This window comes from Podarcis vaucheri (genome assembly GCF_965113315.1).
Source record: "Podarcis vaucheri genome assembly, chromosome: 11".
Taxonomy (NCBI): Eukaryota; Metazoa; Chordata; class Lepidosauria; order Squamata; family Lacertidae; genus Podarcis; species Podarcis vaucheri.
In genome coordinates, this window is record NC_138749.1 from 9,088,610 (window position 1) to 9,107,573 (window position 18,964).

The window sequence follows — 18,964 nt, forward strand, 5'->3', positions numbered from 1 at the left end:
GTACCCCAACTGACAAAACAGCCTATCCCCAATAAGAGTCTCCATCATCGTTCTAGTGTTTCTCACTGTTTTATTTCACATGGTCCTTGCAGACACAAACAACTATAAACACACATCCTGTTGAAACCACAGGCAAAACAATAGCTCCCATATCAGAACTATCCTGCCCGATGCACACATAATAGTTTCTGCCTTTTCACAGTCTTCTTTTTTTAATATAAATTTATTAATTCTGAGCTGAGGGGGAGGAAAAGAAACATCTCAGAAGGCTTCTGTTCTCCCTCTTCTCTCTCTCTAAAAAGCAGCAATAATAATTCTTCCAGTTGTGAGGTCCTCTAAACATGAAGTCCCACCAAAGCAGTGATATTTCATTACCAGTGCACCACAGGGGCAAGATGCCTTGTCCTATATATGGAAGCTCAATCCACAACGTGAGTTCTGAAGAACCCGATGCACAAGGACCTTATTTGGCATAATTTGGCAATTTCACAAGGAAAGACGGTGGGATTTGCAGTTTCAGAAATCATTAGCTGAAGGCAAACGCTACAATATCATTTGCCGGTGCGAGACGCTGAAAAGCTAGGAGAAAACCTTGCCTGCCAAGTGGAGCTAAAGGCATGAATAGGAAGGTACAAACAGAATTGCGCTCTTGGGTTTTGTTTTTACTGATGAGCTCAGAAAGGAAAAGCAGCTTTAAACCCAAAAAGGGGGCGGGGGTGATTCGCAAGAGATGCACAGAATGTGCCTGAAGTGTTTGATGGAATCTATATTTGAGCAAATGAAATCCCAGCAAATATATATATATCTCGAAAGGCCTGTTTCCAAAGCATAGCAGCTTCACCGTCCAAGTGCATTTCAATGAGACTCAAAAGACAGTTGCAAGTCAGCCCATTGAAATGAACTGAGCATCTTGGCCCCCTGACGATGCTAGATTATAATTCCCATTCTCTGTGGCCACCGGCCATGGTGGTTGGGGCCAATGGGGGTGGAGAGTTCAGCAACATCTGCAGGGCACCCCACTGGCTATGTCAGGCATAGCGAGTTGCACCAAGAGTGTGTGCGGAGGTGATCAATATCTCTTTTTTTCTCAAAAGGAAGGGGGACAACCTTAGCAAACTCACTCAAACAAAGCGACAGCAACTGAACAAATCAGTGAGCCAGGAAACGCAGCTTGAGAGGCACGTCGTATACACACAGGTAAATAAAGGGCACACACACACACACACACAACCCCAGTTGTACTCTGTATATTGCAAGATTTGGACAGACCATTCTGGAGTGTCATCCGAGCCTCACAAAAAGGCTCCACGGTCTCTTCCTTAGAACACGTAGCAGTAAATGTTCAACTGATTACTATAAAGCTTATTTCTCCAGGTCACAGGTAAGTGACCTCAGCTTAGGGGAAAGGTGTTGGGTGGGGAGAAATCAAACTTGCTTTGCTGTATTGACAGAAAGAATCCAAGCTATTCAAATGATGTGTTTTAAGGATAGGGTAGCCAGCTTGTGAGTTGTATCTGCTCCAGGTGAGAGGAATCCTGGGCATCTTGCAGGCTTTCTACCCCGCCAGCGTCGATGGTCCGTTGTACCATTACAAGAAAACCATAATTTTCCTAATTAAACTCTTAAGAACACTCCAGTAATTAGGACGCTGCTGTCTTCTCCATGCTACTGAAATCCGACAATTTTTTTGTTCTTCTTTGCTCCTTTTACTGCCTTATAATAAAAAGAAGTATGAAAGGGATAGCTTGTTCCATGCACATGATAAGGAAGTGACGTAGGAGACTCTCTCCCTTTCCCCAGAACCCTTAAACAAATGAATCCAGCTTCTGTCAATTTGGCTGGGCAAAGATGCAGGAGGTTTGCCTCACTAGGTTCCATTTTTAACACACGCCAGAAGCAGCGAGGACAAGTAGATGGAGGCAAATTAAGCAAGAGCAGGGGTTGGGGAGAGAGATGGTCCAAAATCCTGATTAGGTAACGACCAGTGAGTCCAGACTGGCCCACGAATTTCACAGTCAGCCAAACAAAGAAAGAAGAAAAGGCACAGAAAGCAAAATCAAGTTAGTGCTGGGGCAAACAAACCCTGTGTTATTTCCAAAATAGTGAAGCACTCAAGTCATTTAACAGTCTTCGTAATCCAGAACGGAGGTCTTCGTAAAGTCCATGGAAAACCAAACCAGAGCCCTGCAAAGCCCTGAACCATGCCGTTAAGACTGTATTAAAACAAAAAATAGCCAGAGAAGTGTTTTGGCTTGGCGGAAACTTGAGAGAGATTTGTGCAGGTTTTAAAGCCCAGCTACGGAAACCTCCAAGCTGGCTTTCAAACCAGTCTATCTAATCTTTGCCCTCTCTCACTCTCTTCCACCACTTTGACAAAGTGAAACCCTGTGAATGGCAGCTACTTGTGCGACGTCACTGCCGACTGTAAACTGAAGATAATCCACGATTGCAATGCGAGGCAGGATGAGGCCACCTCCCCTTGCTTGCTGCTACCGTATGGCATCCAAGTAATGCACTTCTGGGTACAAAGTGTTGACGAGGATAGCCAGAAGGTTCGGCCCATCGCGAAGGCAGCGGCGGGAGTCCCTGACAAACTGGGAGGCTTGGGAGATCTGCTCCTGGTATTCTGCGTACTGTTTGTTTGAAGTCATGGAATCGAGAGCACTCAGAGCCTGCAAAGATGGAAACGAGCTAATAATAATAATAATAATAATAATAATAATAATAATAATAAAAAAAAAATTCATTTATACCCCACCCTCCCCAGCCAAATGCCGGGCTCAGGGCAGCTAACACCCGATATAAAAGCAAATTGATTGAAATACAACTTAAAAACAAGATTAAAATACAACATTCAAACATTAAAATACAGCCTCATTTCAATGGAAACTCAAATCAAAAACTTTTTTGGGGATGAAAACGTCAGGTCTTCACCAAGGCCAACTATCCAGACTGGTCCTACATGGGCCAGAAAAAAGCCAGGGAAGTCCCCAAATAGGAGTTCCATCACAGGAGGAGAAAGGAAAAAAAGAAGAGGGGGAGGGAATCAAGTTGATTCCAAGCCAAAGGCCAGGTGGAACAACGCTGTCTTACAGGCCCTGCGGAAAGAAATCAGATCCTGCAAGGCCCTGGTCTCATGAGACACAGCGTTCCACCAGACTGGGGCCAGTGTTAAAAAGGCCCTGGCTCTGGTTGAGGCTAATCTGACTTCCTTAGGGCCCAGGACCTCTAGGGTGTCACTATTTATGGACCTTAAGGACCCTGCATCCACCAAGGGGCAGAAAGAGCATTCTTGATACAGGCACGAGATTAAACCACTCAGGATTCATCCAATCTACCTGCTGAGCTTTGGCAGAGAGGTGCAGTTCCACGCCAGGCCTCAAGCGGATCTGGTTCTCCACCGGAATCTGCACCAGCAGGAAGGCGGACATGCTTCGGGCCGCGACACGGAACCTTCAACAAGAACATGAAGAGGGAAGGGAGTTGGCAAGGAGCTCCTCTCTCCGTTGAAAGCAGAGAAACACACACACACATACACACAGAGCTTATTCTCTACTAGTTGCACCTAAAAACACGCAGTTCTGGCCTAGCTTTATTTTTGCCCTGCATTACGTCTCTGCACAATCATGGCCAATCTCTCACATCCTAACCTACTGGAAGGGTTATGGTGAGGATAAGAAGGGAGGCAGGAGAGAGGAGAGGGCAAGATAAAAGTAAAGGGACCCCTGACCATTAGGTCCAGTCATGACCGACTCTGAGGTTGTGGTGCTCATCTCACTTTATTGATTGAGGGAGCCGGCGTACAGCTTCTGGGTCATGTGGCCAGCATGACCAAGCCGCTTCTGGCGAACCAGAGCAGCACACGGAAATGCCGTTTACCTTCCCGCTGGAGCGGTACCTATTTATCTACTTGCACTGGCATGCTTTCGAACTGCTAGGTTGGCAGGAGCTGGGACCGAGCAACGGGAGCTCACACTGTCGCGGGGATTCGAACCATCGACCTTCTGATTCACAAGTCCTAGGCTCTGTCTCTGTGGTTTAACCCACAGCGCCACCCGCATCCCAGGAGACAAGGAGAGAGCAAGACAGAGCCCTGCAAACTGCTTTGAGGACAGCAGGAGACCAAGGACGCAGATATTGGCCTTTTCAGAGGAAAGGGTGAATCTTTGGCATCCTTTTGTCAACCTTTTGCTCTGCACTTTCTATAATAATAATAATTTATAATAATAATAATTTATTATTTATACCCCGCCCATCTGGCTGAGTTCCCCCAGCCACTCTGGGCAGCTCCCAATCGAGTGTTAAAAACAATACAGCATTAAATATTAAAAACTTCCCTAAATAGGGCTGCCTTCAGATGTCTTTTAAAAATAAGATCGCTGTTTATTTCCTTGATATCTGATGGGAGGGCGTTCCACAGGGCGGGCGCCACTACCAGGGAATGAATGAATGAATGAATAATAGAGATAACAATAATAATTCTTGTGCGGGTTTTGTTGCGGGCAGTACTCCCTGCCCTCTCCTTCACATGCAAGAAGAAGACATCAGCAGACTTTGGGAGGGAAAATAAACTTGGGTGGAGAACCGGGAGGAAACTCTCAACAGCCCAACAAGGATTGGGCATGCCCCGCGGTGGCAGAATGTTGGTTGTTGATGGTGGGAATGGAATGGAGTATCCGGGAACGGGGCAAGATTCCAGCCACGCAGCAAGCCCTTCACATTGCAACATATGCAGCCGCTCTTGCTTGCCTTCCAAAAAGCCCGTCTTCTTCTTCTTCTTCTTCTTCTTCTTCTTCTTATTATTATTATTTATTGTTGCAATATATACATGAAATCTTTACATAATGATACATATACAGTGGTACCTCAGGTTACATACGCTTCAGGTTACATACGCTTCAGGTTACACACTCCGCTAACCCAGAAATAGTGCTTCAGTTTAAGAACTTTGCTTCAGGATAAGAACAGAAATCATGCTCTCGCTGCGCGGCGGCAGCAGGAGGCCCCATTAGCTAAAGTGGGGCTTCAGGTTAAGAACAGTTTCAGGTTAAGAACGGACCTCCAGAACGAATTAAGTACTTAACCCGAGGTACCACTGTACATTATATTCGTAAATTCACATTTTTCACATTTCATTATGTACCAACGTTTATCCATTTCTTAATCCTTGCCCTGTGTCTTCCCTCCACCCGTGCGTGACTTCCTTGTTATTGTTTTATAACGTTATTATTGAGATTGCATTTTTGTATCTTAATAATTAAACATTCAGTCTTACGTACAGTGGTGTCCCGCAAGACGAATGCCTCGCAAGATGGAAAACTCACTAGACGAAAGAGTTTTCCGTTTTGGAGGTGCTTCGCAAAACAAATTTCCTATGGGCTTGCTTCGCAAGACGACAATGTCTTGTGAGTTCCTGCTGGTTTTTTTCCCTTTCCCCCCCTTTTTCTAAGCCGCTAATCCGCTTATCAGCTGATCCGATCAGCAGATAAGCCGCTAAAAGCCGCTAAAAGCCGCTAAAAGCCGCTAATAGCGCTAATCCGCTAATCCTTCAATGGGCTTGCTTCGCAAGACGAAAAAACCGCTAGACGAAGAGAATCACAGAACGGATTCTTTTCGTCTTGCGAGGCACCACTGTATCTGCTATCTTTTTTGGGGGGCCCACCTTTCCTTCATCATCATAACAACAACAACAACCCATTTTCACCTGTTTGACAAAGGAGACTTCCTGCCCAGCCCTAGAGCACCCAGGATCCCAGAGGTGAGTCTCTCTTCGGCCAGGAGGTTCTGCCTGCCTTGCAGAGACATCAGGATGCGGACGGACGACTCCATCAGGATGGCATCGTCCTGGTCTACTTGGAGGAGGCAGAGTTGCAGGATTTTGTGCCACCAAAGGAACAGCTTTGCTTCGTCCTTGGTGGAGCTTTCGGGGGGAATCGTGAGGATTCAGGGGGGGGGGACGGAGAAGGGGGGAGAGACACAGACAAAACCAGACACCATTAGAAACTGCCCATCACCCCAGTGTTACTTCCCGTTAGCTGCTATCCCTCTTGCGAGAAGTACCGTATTTTTCGCTCTATAAGACGCCCAGACCACAAGACGCACCTAGTTTTTGGAGGAGGAAAACAAGAAAAAAAATATTCTGAATCTCAGAAGCCAGAACAACAAGAGGGATCGCTGTGCAGTGAAAGCAGCAATCCCTCTTGCTGTTCTGGCTTCTGGGATAGCTGTGCAGCCTGCATTCGCTCCATAAGACGCACACACATTTCCCCTTACTTTTCAGGAGGGAAAAAGTGAGTCTTATAGAGCAAAAAACACGGTATATGCCAAAGAAAGACTGTCCTTCTTCCCACGGTGTACAGTTGAAACTGCGGAACTCCCACAACTGCCGCCCGAATATTACTTGCTAAAAATTGGGAAACACAAGAACTACCAACAGTGGAAGATTGGCAGATGAAGATGATGGACTTTTCAGAGCTAGTTGACCTGGCTGGAAGAATCCGCAACCAGAAAGAAGAGGAGTTTCAAGAGGACTGGAGGAAATTCAAGGACTATTTGAATAAATGTTGTAATATAAAAAATTAGAAATTACTTGAAAGAAACAAATAGGCCTAGGATTAAATTAAGTTATAATTAATTAATGGGATTTAGAATGTTAAGAAAAGTGAATAAGATGGACTATAATTGGAAATTGTTTTAGTTGAATAATGATATTGGAAAGCTGTTACTTTTAAGGAAGAAAACTCAGAAGGGAGGGATTTGGGGAAGTCAACCAAGATGTTTAAAAGGTTGGATTTGTGAAGAATTAAAGTTTGTTGTTATTGTTTATCTTTTTATTGTCCCCCCCTTTTTTTTCTTTTTTCTTTTTCTGTTTTTGTGTATCATTTTGCTTTGTGGTTTGTGTTATCACTGTGGAAAATCTAATAAAATTTATTTTAAAAAAATAAAACTAAAACTGCGGAACTCAAGGAGTCAGCAATGGCCGCCAACGTGGATAACTTTAAAAGAGGATTAGAGAAAATCATGGAGAGAGCTATCGATGGCTACTAGCCTCTACAGCTGGAGGCAGAAATGTTCCAGGATATGGGTCCTATCGTTTCCTCCTGCCAAACCTTTTACATCTCCTTATATCCAAAATTCACCATTGTTCCAATGCTACTGACAATTTTAATTGTTTAAAATGGTTTTTAAGGTAAATTAGAAATTTCTCCGATTCCTACTGGTTTAATAAAGCTTCAAAGGAAAGTTTGGACAATTAATGCACCATCAAAGATAACAGATTTGGACAACATCCCAGATTGGAACGGAATCAGAGGAAGCTGAGCTAATAAAAAGACAGTTGGAAAAAATACATATTAACAAAGCTGTATTCGGCGGATGAAAGCATATGATGTTAGACATGAATGAGAATCACCGACCCTGGGACAAAGAATGATGAAGCGTCAAAATCGAGTTGTGGAAAATATGGAAACAACTAGGAGAAGCAGGACTAAGATGTGGAGATATGCTTCAGAGATCCAGACAGTGGGGCTCTCTGAGAAATTAATAAATACAATTTGGACTATAATTTGATCTTTTTTATTTTAGTTTCTTATTTTAACTTTATTTTGATTGGATATATTAATTGGATGTTTTTTATTGGAAAATCAATGAAAATGGTTTTTTAAAAAAAGAAATTCCCCCCATTCCTTATTAAAACTTTGGTCTTCCTGATTTCTGATTCTTCTGCTCATTTTTGCCATTTCGGCATAATCCATCAACTTAATCTGCCATATAACTGCAGGCAGATGGGGGGTGTCTCTCTCAACCTGGAGCTGTCAGGGATTGAACCTAAAACCTTCCAGTTGTGTTCTGACACTGAGCTATGGCCCGTTCCCTAAAAATAAAGCAAGGTTCTAGTCATCAGTGTTCTGATTTAAATAACAGAAGCTGACTCAACCTAAATGGTTCTCCCAGGTTTCAGGCAGTGATAGTGGCTCCCAGTTCAACCTGGGAGATGTCAGAAGTTGAATCCGGGATCTTCTGCATGCAAGTACATGAAGTGGCATCCCCACAAACAACTGACTGCACTGAGGTCCAGCGCAGAGGGCCTTCTGGTTCCCTTGCTGTGAGAAGCCAAGTTACAGGGAACCAGGCAGAGGGCCTTCTCGGTAGTGGCACCCGCCCTGTGGAACTCCCTCCCACCAGATGTCAAAGAGAAAAACAACTACCAGACTTTTAGAAGACATCTGAAGGCAGCCCTTTTTAGGGAAGCTTTTAATGTTTGATGCATTACTGTATTTTAATATTGTGTTGGAAGCTGCTCAGAGTGGCTGGGGAAGCCCAGCAAGATGGGCGAGGTATAAATAAATAAATTATTATTATTATTATTATTATTATTATTATTATTATTATTATTATGAATAGCCAGGAGTGCGGGCAGCCAGTTTCCTGAGTCCATCCATCTCTGATCTAGCTGATCGCTGCCCTGCAATTTGCCAACGGAAACCGCACAGCTCAGAGCCACGAGGGCGAACTTCCCCTGCTGGCTATTTTCTAAAGGCTTCCAAAAATAACCCCGTCTCTGCCAAAGCCACACTTTCCAAGGCGAAGCACCAGCGCGTGACTGGCAGCCTCACTCACAGCTGGGCTGAATGATGGAGCAATTCTGACGGAACCACAGGCAGGATTAAAAGTTTCCCTTGTCCATCCTTTGTCCGTCCCAGTCGCCCTCTGGGGATTTAAAGCTTGTGCTGTTAATAACTTGCTATTTAACCTCTTAAAACACTCCCCACATTCCAGTTTCATTCAGGTGTCATAAGAAAGCTGCAGAGATAGCGCAGGATAGTGCGCACCCCGGAAATGATCTCTTTCAGCTTCTGCCTTCTGGAAGAAGGTAAAAAGGTAAAGGGACCCCTGACCATTAGGTCCAGTCGTGGACGACTCTGGGGTTGCGGCGCTCATCTTGCTTTATTGGCCGAGGGAGCCGGTGTACAGCTTCCGGGTCATGTGGTCAAGCATGACTAAGCCGCTTCTGGCGAACCAGAGCAGCGCACAAAAACGCCATTTACATTCCCGCCGGAGCGGTACCTATTTATCTACTTGCACTTTGATGTGCTTTCGAACTGCTAGGTTGGCAGGAGCAGGGACCAAGCAACGGGAGCTCACCCCGTCACGGGGATTCGAACCGCCAACCTTCTGATCAGCAAGTCCTAGGCTCTGTGGTTTAACCCACAGCGCCACCCGCGTCCCTCTGGAAGAAAGTACAGGGTTATAAAAACTAGGATTAGCTGCCTGAGAAACAGTTTCTATCCAAATGTGATTTTGGTTTCAAATGCAGTGTAAGGTAGTCTCTATGGGAGTATAAGAGTTTTTAGGGGGATAGCTGGGATAGCAGGCTTGCTGGTTTTTGAATGTCTGATGTAGATTTTTTCAATTTTGTTGTTCTGTATGGGACAATGACAGTAAAGGTTATCGTTTCGTATTGTATTGTAAGGAAAGATTATTCCCATTTCGCAGAGATAACCAGGGTGGATGTGGGAGAGATATGCCCCCATTTTGGAGAGGGTCCTTAAATCCGCCTCAGAGAAGAGACAAACAGCTAAACGGTTTTGGCCCTGCATACCTGAAGGAGTGTTTCCACCCCCATCGTTCAGTCCGGACACTGCGGTCCAGCTCTGAGGGCCTTCTGGCAGTTCCCTCACTGCAAGAAGTGAGGTTACAGGGAACCAGGCAGAGGGCCTTCTCGGTGGTGGCGCCCACCCTGTGGAACGTTGGCTACCAGTGAGCATTTTGGAAGGCCCAAAGAGAAGAATTTGCCTGGCAATCGGTAGCCAAGGTGAGAAGTTCTGCCCCAAACATCTGTCCTCATCTCCCTCCCGACCACAAGATGTCTATACCTGGGGAACACCTGTTCCAGCCACTTGCTTAAAGTCAGCACCACTTTCATTTCATTGTCCAGCGTCTGCTTGGCGTTCAACCGCTGCAGAGCGTAGACGTAAAGAGTTAGGTAGCCGCCCAGCGAAAGGCACTCCTGCAGGAAGTCTTCGGCCGTGAGTTCGGGGACCTGTAGGGAGGCCACGATCGGCCCCCAGCCCAAATCCTGGCTGAGTGGAGAATCTTTGTACAAAGAGGGAGTTGGGATGGGAGGAAAGAGAAGGAGAGGAAGCACTGTTAGGCTAAAGCAGTCAGAAGACCCAAATGAGCCAGAGCTCTAAGATGTTCCTTTAATTCCAAAGCAGTTCCTTTAAATCTGTAAATATCCCTGAGTTCCGACAGAGAACCCAAAGAGGCAAAAGGAGCACAAAATATAGTATGAACGGCGCCAAATGGCACCCCAAAAGGGTCAAATCCGCACTCCGAATAAACCGCCTCTCTAAGAAACAGTACAATTTTACCGTATTTTTCGCACCATAAGACACACTTTTCCCCTCCTAAAAAGTAAGGGGAAACGTGTTTGCGTCTTATGGGGCGAATGCAGGCGGGAGGCTCTGCTCAGCGCTCCCTTTAAAGAGCCGTGTGGAGCGTGTGTGGGCAGCCCCTTCTCCCTCCTCGGAGGAAAGCCCCCAAGAGTCGCGCACACACTCGCGCTCTTTAAAGGGAGCGTGGCTTTTTGCGGGAGGTGGGGGAAGGGACAGAGGGCAGCCCCTCAGTCTCTTCCCCCACCTCGCGGAAAAGCCCCCAAGAGCCGCGCTCCTGGGATGCACACAGGCTCTGCTCAGTGCTCCCTTTAAAGAATTTTTTTCCCCTGGCATTCCGCCTCTAAAAACTAGGTGCGTCTTATGGAGCGAAAAATACGGTGAATATGGAGGAAAAAGGTGAATAATTTAGTCCGATTCTGACTACCATGGGGGAGGAACAAATAATTATGTGAAGCACTGAGGATTCATCCCCCGGGCAGTGAAATATCCCCTCAGGTGCCTGCTTCACATCCATATTTTTCAAGTTTATCTACATAAGGAGCGCAGAGAGAGGAAACGCCACGGGGCATCTGCAGCAGCACAACCAGACTCCTCCATCTGCCCCAGCTGCAACAAAACATGTCTCTCCCATATCGGTCTCTACAGCCACCGCAGGCCTTCCAACAGTTTGACCTCAACCCACAAAGGCATACTCTTCTATTGTCTCCCGAGACAGATGGGCGCCAGCTACAATCTTGGACTAGAAGCTTGGGTTTTTGTTTAAATACTTAGGTTCTTGGGATGCTGAAACCTGTACACTTACAACAAAATCCAGGTCCTTTCCTACGCTACAGTTCTATGATTCTATGAGGTATCGTCACAAAGGCAGAAGTCCTTGCACTAAACACAGCCTTTCTCAACCTGTGGGTCCCCAGATGTTGTTGGACTACAACTCCCATCACCCCTAGCTACCAAGGCCAAAGCTCAGGGATGATGGGAGTTGTAGTCCAACAACATCTGGGGACCCACAGGTTGAGAATCACTGCACTAACAGGACAGCTTCACTGGGTGCAAACCACCATGCCTAGACAGACAGGCAGGGCCATCCTGAGTCGACAGTGAGTCACGAGGAAGGATAGTCAAAAGCCTTCCTCTCCATAGCTGTCAACTTACAGATTTGAAAATAAGGGGCCAGCAGCCTCGAAAATAAGGGATCAGCAGCCAAAATAAGGGATTTTCCAAGCACAGGTATGTTCAACTTCTGAGCACCTCTGAGCCAAAGGCAGAAAGCCCAGCCAGCAGCCAAATGAAGCCTCAAGCGGTGGTTCCCACAGCGCAGCAACCCGGCAAAGGGGATGTAGCAAGGAAAACCACCATCACCTCTCCGCTGGGAAGCGCTGAGCAGAGGCGAGTCCCCAGGCAACACGGCCGATTTGATCGGCACAAGGCATGCAAGCTCCATCCCCCAGTCGTTCTTAGATTCCTTATTGGGTAAGCAACACAGTTGGAGCCCCCTTCCTCCCTGGCCGGCAGGGAGGGAGGGAGAGGAGCTGCTTCCTTTGAAACCCGGGAAATTTAAGGGACATCATCAATAAGGGACAGCAGCGGGACACGGCGCTGGGATAAGGGACTTTCCCGCCAAATAAGGGACGGTTGACAGCTATATTCCTCTCTCTCACCTTCGTTAAAATAGGCCGTGACGCAGGCTTCCGTGGTCTCTGCCATGTGCCGGACCGACGCCAGACTCTGGCACGCAGCTGTTAAGAGAGGCATCACCCCTAAGCCGTGCACGGCACCGTCGATCCAGCCTCGCAGACTGACGCGAAGAGACTCTGCCGTGGCGACACTGGCGTTATTCATCATCATCAGGGCTTCTGTGAAAAGGCTGCTTAAGGCCAAGTGGCGAGACTGCATGTCCGTATCTGCAAGTGCAGCAAGCAAGAGGTTTGCATTTTTTTTTTAATTAAAAAAATAATAATCAAGCAAAACATTTGAAATCACAGGGAGGAAAGAGGAAGGGTGGCTTTTCTGCATAAAGCACTGGGCTGAGATTCATGAGATATTTTTTTTGAAAAAACCTTTATTAATTTAAATTACACACATATAGAGTGGTACCTCAGGTTAAGTACTTAATTCGTTTCAGAGGTCCGTTGTTAACCTGAAACTGTTCTTAACCTGAAGCACCACTTTAAATAATGGGGCCTCCTGCTGCCGCCCGTGCCGCCAGAGCACGATTTCTGTTCTCATCCTGAAGCGAAGTTCTTAACCTGAGGTAATATTTCTGGGTTAGCGGAGTCTGTAACCTGAAGCGTCTGTAACCCAAGGTACCACTGTATATCATTGTAACAGTTTTCCAAAACAAATTTCTCATAAAATTTACTTAATCAATTAACATCTTTCTTTCTTTTCATATTAAATTTAAACTTTAAACATGTTATTCTATAACATCACATATTTAAATCCTAAGCCTATCTAGTGTTAGCAAGTATTTATATTTAAATTATCTTAGTATATTTAACTAAATAGTCTTTGAATTTCCTCCATTCCTCCTTCTGGTCGCGGACTCTTCCGGTGAGGTCGGCTAGCTTCAAAAAGTCCATCATCTTCATCTGCCATTCCTTATTCCGTATTTTCCCCATACAATCTCATACAAATATTCTAAGCAATAAGTTTTCTAAATCTTTCATAAATCTATTCTTAAATTTCAAGCGACATATAGAACACCACCCTTCTCTCTGCAACTCCACAAGCTACACACACAGAGAGACCAACCTGGAGGGTTAAAGATGGTAATGTCATCCAACAGCTTTGACATCTCTTGCTCCAGAGAAGGCAGGGTTATCTTCCCATTTTGATCCAGGATGCTGAGGAAATGGACGACCTGGCGAATGTAAGCCCTGCACTTGTGGGTTGCATCCTAGGAAAAGCCAAGGGGAAAACGGTTAGCTCACCACCTCCCTGTTTTTCACAGAAGCTGCTCTAAATTTATTTGTTTAGTAAAATTCATACATCGCTTAATTCTAAGTGCATACAGTGGTACCTCTGGTTATATACTTAATTCGTTCCGGAGGTCCATTCTTAACCTGAAACTGTTCTTAACCTGAAGCACCACTTTAGCTAATGGGGCCCCCTGCTGCTGCTGCGCCGCTAGAGCACGATTTCTGTTCTCATCCTGAAGCAAAGTTCTTAACCTGAAGCACTATTTCTGGGTTAGCGGAGTCTGTAACCTGATGCACATGTAACCTGAAGCGTATGTAACCTGAGGTACCACTGTATATTAAAGCTTAAAAGCGGTTTCCAAAAAAAGGTAAAAATACTAGTAAGAACAACTAACAGAAACAACTCAAGACTTTCTACAAGTTGTGCCTCAGATCTCGAACACCTTGGCTCCTGAACAAATTGGCTCCCAAACGATCGAAACCCAGAAGTGAGTGTTCCGGTTTCCGAACGATTTTTGGAAGCCGAACGTCCGGCGTGGCTTCCGATTGGCTGCAGGATGTTCCTGTAGCCAATCGGAAACTGTGCCTTGGTTTTCGAATGGTTCCAGGAGTCAAATGGACTACCGGAACGCATTCTGTTAAAAAACCAAGGTACGGCTGCAGATTTATTTAATTTTTTTAAAACCCAGATTAAAACTTGCACCATCCCTGGGTAGCCTTGCCTAAACAAAAATGTTTCTATTTTTTATTTTTTTATTTTGCTTAAAAATGTATATAGGAAGTGCAGTGTAAGCGATGGAAGTCAATCAATGAAATTTTATTAATATTTTCATATTGAGATATTTGTAGAATAAATTTAGAAGAAATTCTTCCAACTTTTCTTCTTTCTTCTTTTTTTTATATATGTGTGCTTATCTGAAATATATATATGCTTGCATGTATTTGCAATATTTTGCTTATATTTTGTAATAATTATGTTAAATAAATAAATTAAAAAATTTCTAAATTAAAAAAAAATGTTTGTAGCAGACGCCAAAATGTCTTGGTGCCTGTTTGATGTCAATAGTCCAGCAGTTTGAAAGTTTAGTCACTGCCACTAAAAGGTTGACATTAAAGCAGAGACATCACCTTGCTGACCAGGGTCCGTATAGCTAAAGCTATGGTTTTCCCAGTAGTGATGTATGGAAGTAAGAGCTGAACCATAAAGAAGGCTGATCACCGAAGAATTGATGCTTTTGAATTATGGTGTTGGAGGAGACATTTGAGAGTCCCATGGACTGCAAGTAGATCAAACCTTTCCATTCTTAAGGAAATCAGCCCTGAGTGCTCACTGGAAGGACAGATCCTGAAGCTGAGGCTCCAATGAGCCACCTCATGAGAAGAGAAGACTCCCTGGAAAAGACCCTGATGTTGGGAAAGATGGAGGGCACAAGGAGAAGGGGACGACAGAGGACGAGATGGTTGGACAGTGTTCTCGAAGCTACCAGCATGAGTTTGACCAAACTGTGGGAGACAGTGAAGACAGGAGGGCCTGGCGTGCTCTGGTCCAGTGGGTCACAAAGAATTGGACACAACTAAACAACAACAACAACTAGAAGGTTGAGAATGGCATTTTGTGGCACCTGTAAGTGCTAATTTAGCTGATTTAAGCTGGCAAGTGGGGACCTATGGGGCGAGGCGATCTCGTAGCACAGAAACCACAAGGTGGAGCAGCTCTCTCCTCCCCACCAGGAGCAGATTTAGGGGATCGGGGCCGGTTTGGTTGCAGAGTCTTGGGGAAGCCACAACTATGAGGCAGAATGGAAGACGAGAGGTGGTGGGGGGAGTCAAATTTTGGCCTCGCACAGAGCGCTGCTGATTTCGGGACCCCAAATTCTGCCGCTGTCTCCACCCACGCAGGGCTGTCCTTACCAGATGCATGTGGCTGTCGGAGGAAGCGCCAAAGCCCGCTGACGCCTTGAGCAGCTTGACGATCAGCTCGGCTGCCGGCTCCTTGGCCAGGATGATAGAGGGAGGATAGTGGGTGTTGAAGTAGCCGATGATGCTCTGATAGGACAAAACGCTGACGTGCTGCCAAGGGAGGGAGCTGGTCTGGCCCAGGAGGTTCAGCAGCGGAGACTCCTGACATTTGGGGAGGAAACGGAGATCTCGTTCATGGTTCAGTCAACCAAAGCACCACACTTTGCCTTCAGCTAACCTTTACTTGGGACGCAGGTGGCGCTGTGGGTTAAACCACAGAGCCTAGGACTTGCCGATCAGAAGGTCGGCAGTTCGAATCCCCGTGACAGGGTGAGCTCCCGTTGCTCAGTCCCTGCTCCTGCCCACCTAGCAGTTCGAAAGCATGCCAGTGCAAGTAGATAAATAGGTACCGCTCCGGCGGGAAGGTAAACAGCGTTTCCGTGCGCTGCTCTGGTTCGCCAGAAGCGGCTTAGTCATGCTGGCCACATGACCTGGAAGCTGTACACTGGCTCCCTCGGCCAATAAAGCGAGATGAGCGCCACAACCCAAGATTCGGTCACAACTGGACCTAATGGTCAGGGGTCTCTTTAACTTTAACCTTTACTCAGAGCAGACCTCCTGAAATCACTGGGCCTAAGGTTGCCATGAGGATTAACTTCAATGGGTATAGAACAGAACACCACAACCCCATTTCCGAAAAGTAAGTCTTATTTGCCCTAACAGCCTCCTTGACTTTCCTTTTCAGCCATACTGACAACCTCTCAGCCTCGTTGGTGCCTTTACCTGACCTGTGGCATACATTCCAGCTGAGCCTCTGCTTATTATTAGTAGTAATAATAATAGGAATAGGAATAATAATAATAATTTTTTATTTATACCCCGCCCTTCCTGGTTCAAAAACCAGGCTCAGGGCGCCTAACAACGAATTCAAAACACTTTAAAACACTTAATTATAAAAGCATCATAAAATACAGTATAAAAACATGAATAACAATAAAATTCAAAAATCAATTAGATAATCCCCAGGGCTAGCTGGCTGAAGTTGGGCCAACGAGGAGGCCAGGAGAGAATTAGCTGTGGGGTCTCAGAGCAGGTGATCTTCATAAAAGGGGAGGGGGAGGGAAAGAGAAGGGAAATAAAATCAGATTATTGCAGTTTTGAACCCCCCCCCCCAAAAAAAAAAGCATTCAAGAGAGATTTGGGCCCACGAACATTCCCTTTCAAGGACATATTCCAGCCGGGCAAAAGCAATTCTGCAATGTGCAGAGCAGGGCTGCCATGGCCCAAGGAGAGTCCTGTGGAAAGAGACCTGGAGAGTAGCATCTTCCTGCTGCTGCGGGATATGGAATTCTTCCACGCAACCATTTGTGGAGCAGAAATCAGTACCAACTTTGGTTGACACAGGAAAACGTCTGAGAAGCTCAATTCAGGGGGGAGGGTCTAGCGGACAACCGTTGGGCGGGGTGGGGGAGCAGCTGCTTAGTCCTGGGACATACTGTTACGATATGAAAGCAATGCGGCAGCGAGCTGCAGCTAGCTGGAAAGCAAAACATGATGGGAATGTTGGGACTGTACCGTGGGAACCAGAGGGACAGTCTGTTCACTATGTGGAGCACTGGAATTAGTTCAGAGTGTAATATGAGCTGTACAGGAAGTACAGAAGGGGGAGTTTAATCTCGCTCAGCTGTTGGAGTTTGAAGGGAGCAGACGTGTTTTCTGTAACGCTGCAAGGACAGAAATAAAGACATGTAAATACATTTCTGTCTATCTCTTTCCCCTCCCTGGGGGGAGCAGGGAGCAGGGAAGAGTGGTGTGTCCTTCTCACGCTGAGAGGGATCGCCTATCGCGACCTAGCCTGTATCCTGCCGGGGAATGCAGACAGGGAGGTCAACAGGGAGATCAAGCCGGGTGCCTGGAGAGTGGCCAGTTTCTCCTGATAAGGCTTGATTCCTGACACATACCTCCCTGGTTATAAGTTGCTCTTCCTTTGCCAGAAGGACCACCATATAAAGCAGGCACACAATCATGTCCTGTGTCCCCGGAGGCGGGTTGGGATTCCACGCGTCAGAGAGGACACTGACCCAGTTGATCTCGCATAGAACCAAGCCCAGGAAGAGGAAGCAGCTTTTGGGACTGCCTCTCTCAACCTGTAAATGTGAAAAGGAAAGAACAACAACAATTTATTATTTATACCCCGCCCATCTGGCTGGGTTTCCCCAGCCACCCTGGGCAGCTTCCAGCAGGATATTAAAAACAAGATAAAACATCAAACATTAAAAACTTCCCTAAACAGGGCTGCTTTCAGATGACTTCTAAAAGTCAGATGGTTGTTTATTTCACTGACATCTGATGGGAGGGCGTTCCACAGGGCAGGCGCCACCACCGAGAAGGCCCTCTGCCTGGTTCCCTGTAACCTCACTTCTCGCATAGAGGGAACCGCCAGAAGGCCCTCGGCGCTAGACGTCTGAAGGGGGAGAGGCCAGAAGGACAGTATTTGGTTCCTCACCCCTCTTCTCCAGGTGTACAGTTCAGGGAGGGTGCTGGCAAAATTTGGGAATGCCTCCCAAGGGTGCTCACCCTGCAGACACGTAGGCAGTTCCTGTCTTACGAGGAACCTTGCTGTTCTGCTCATTGACAAACCCCTATCAGGCATTTGAGGAGCCCACAATTTCCTTGAACACATTTTGAAGAGCACTGCAGGGAGGGAACCACCAGAAGGCCCTCAGAGCTGGACCTCAGTGTCCGGGTTGAATGATGGGGGTGGAGACGCTCCTTCAGGTCTACTGGGACAAGGCCTTTTAGGGCTTTAAAGGCCAGCACCAACACTTTGAATTGTGCCCGGAAACCTACTGGGAACCAATAGTAACTAGGATGGGGAACTTCTGGCTCACATACCCTCATTAAACCCACCAGACTTACCCACTTCTTGATCTACTGGGACACATTCGCCATTGTTTGCACTGCTTGCAAACAATGATGCATAAAAAGGTTCCCTGCATGATTCGCCCCCAGATTATAGTGCTGGCCCAAGAATATCGGCCTGTGCCTTGGGGCGAGCCTGGCGGCTGTCCAAATTAAGAGGGGGCAATGAAGGAGGTGAGGACAGGTGCCCCACCTAGGCCCAAAGTCACCCTAGGCCTCAAAACCAAATTTCCCCTTTCTCTCTTCTAAAAAACCACAGCTTTTCTCTGCTTTCCTCTGCTTTCTCACAAGATGCTGCTGCATAGGCAAAATGTTACTTTTATCAGTACAAGAAGGCTTCAAAAAGGCTAATGAATAGGCTGTGTCAATGCCAAGAATAAGCAAGCCTGGGAACTGAGTCTTATCTTACTCTAGTTGCAACACATCTTGGACAGGCTGAAACGCAAGGCTCCTCAACCCCCTTGGCTTCTCATCCCCCCTTCCTGGGAAGGGTGCCAAGAGTCCCAAAGACAGGAGCTTTCTGTTCATGCTCAGGAAACTCATCATGGGGCAGGGCTCCTGAGGAGGGGGAAAAAGGGAAGGGAACTGGAGGGGAATATATGCTCTGTGCAAATGGCTGTGAACTTGTGCTTATTTGTGAAATTATCACACTAGTAATAATAATAATAATAATAATAATAATAAATTTTATTTATATCCCGCCCTCCCCAGCCGAAGCCGGGCTCAGGGCGGCTAACAACAATAAAACAGTACAAAAGTACAACATAA

At 46.3% G+C, this 18,964-nt stretch overlaps 1 protein-coding gene and 1 long non-coding RNA gene across 2 annotated transcripts in view; one reads left to right on the top strand and one right to left on the bottom strand.

Annotated features, from left to right (window-relative positions):
- LOC309514305 overlaps positions 1–18,964 on the top strand; it is a 223,117-nt gene that overhangs the window by 129,821 nt on the left and 74,332 nt on the right. The window lies entirely within an intron of this gene.
- The window catches only part of EPG5 (ectopic P-granules 5 autophagy tethering factor), an 85,050-nt gene continuing 66,136 nt past the window's right edge, over positions 51–18,964 (bottom strand). The window contains exons 37-44 of the mRNA XM_082241731.1: positions 17,236–17,421; positions 15,227–15,436; positions 13,149–13,293; positions 12,056–12,298; positions 9,876–10,095; positions 5,705–5,920; positions 3,339–3,453; positions 51–2,672 (exon numbers count right to left, since the gene is read on the bottom strand). Coding sequence (XP_082097857.1) covers positions 2,490–2,672; positions 3,339–3,453; positions 5,705–5,920; positions 9,876–10,095; positions 12,056–12,298; positions 13,149–13,293; positions 15,227–15,436; positions 17,236–17,421 — 1,518 coding nt within the window. The 3' untranslated portion in view covers positions 51–2,489. The remainder of the gene's footprint in view (positions 2,673–3,338; positions 3,454–5,704; positions 5,921–9,875; positions 10,096–12,055; positions 12,299–13,148; positions 13,294–15,226; positions 15,437–17,235; positions 17,422–18,964) is intronic.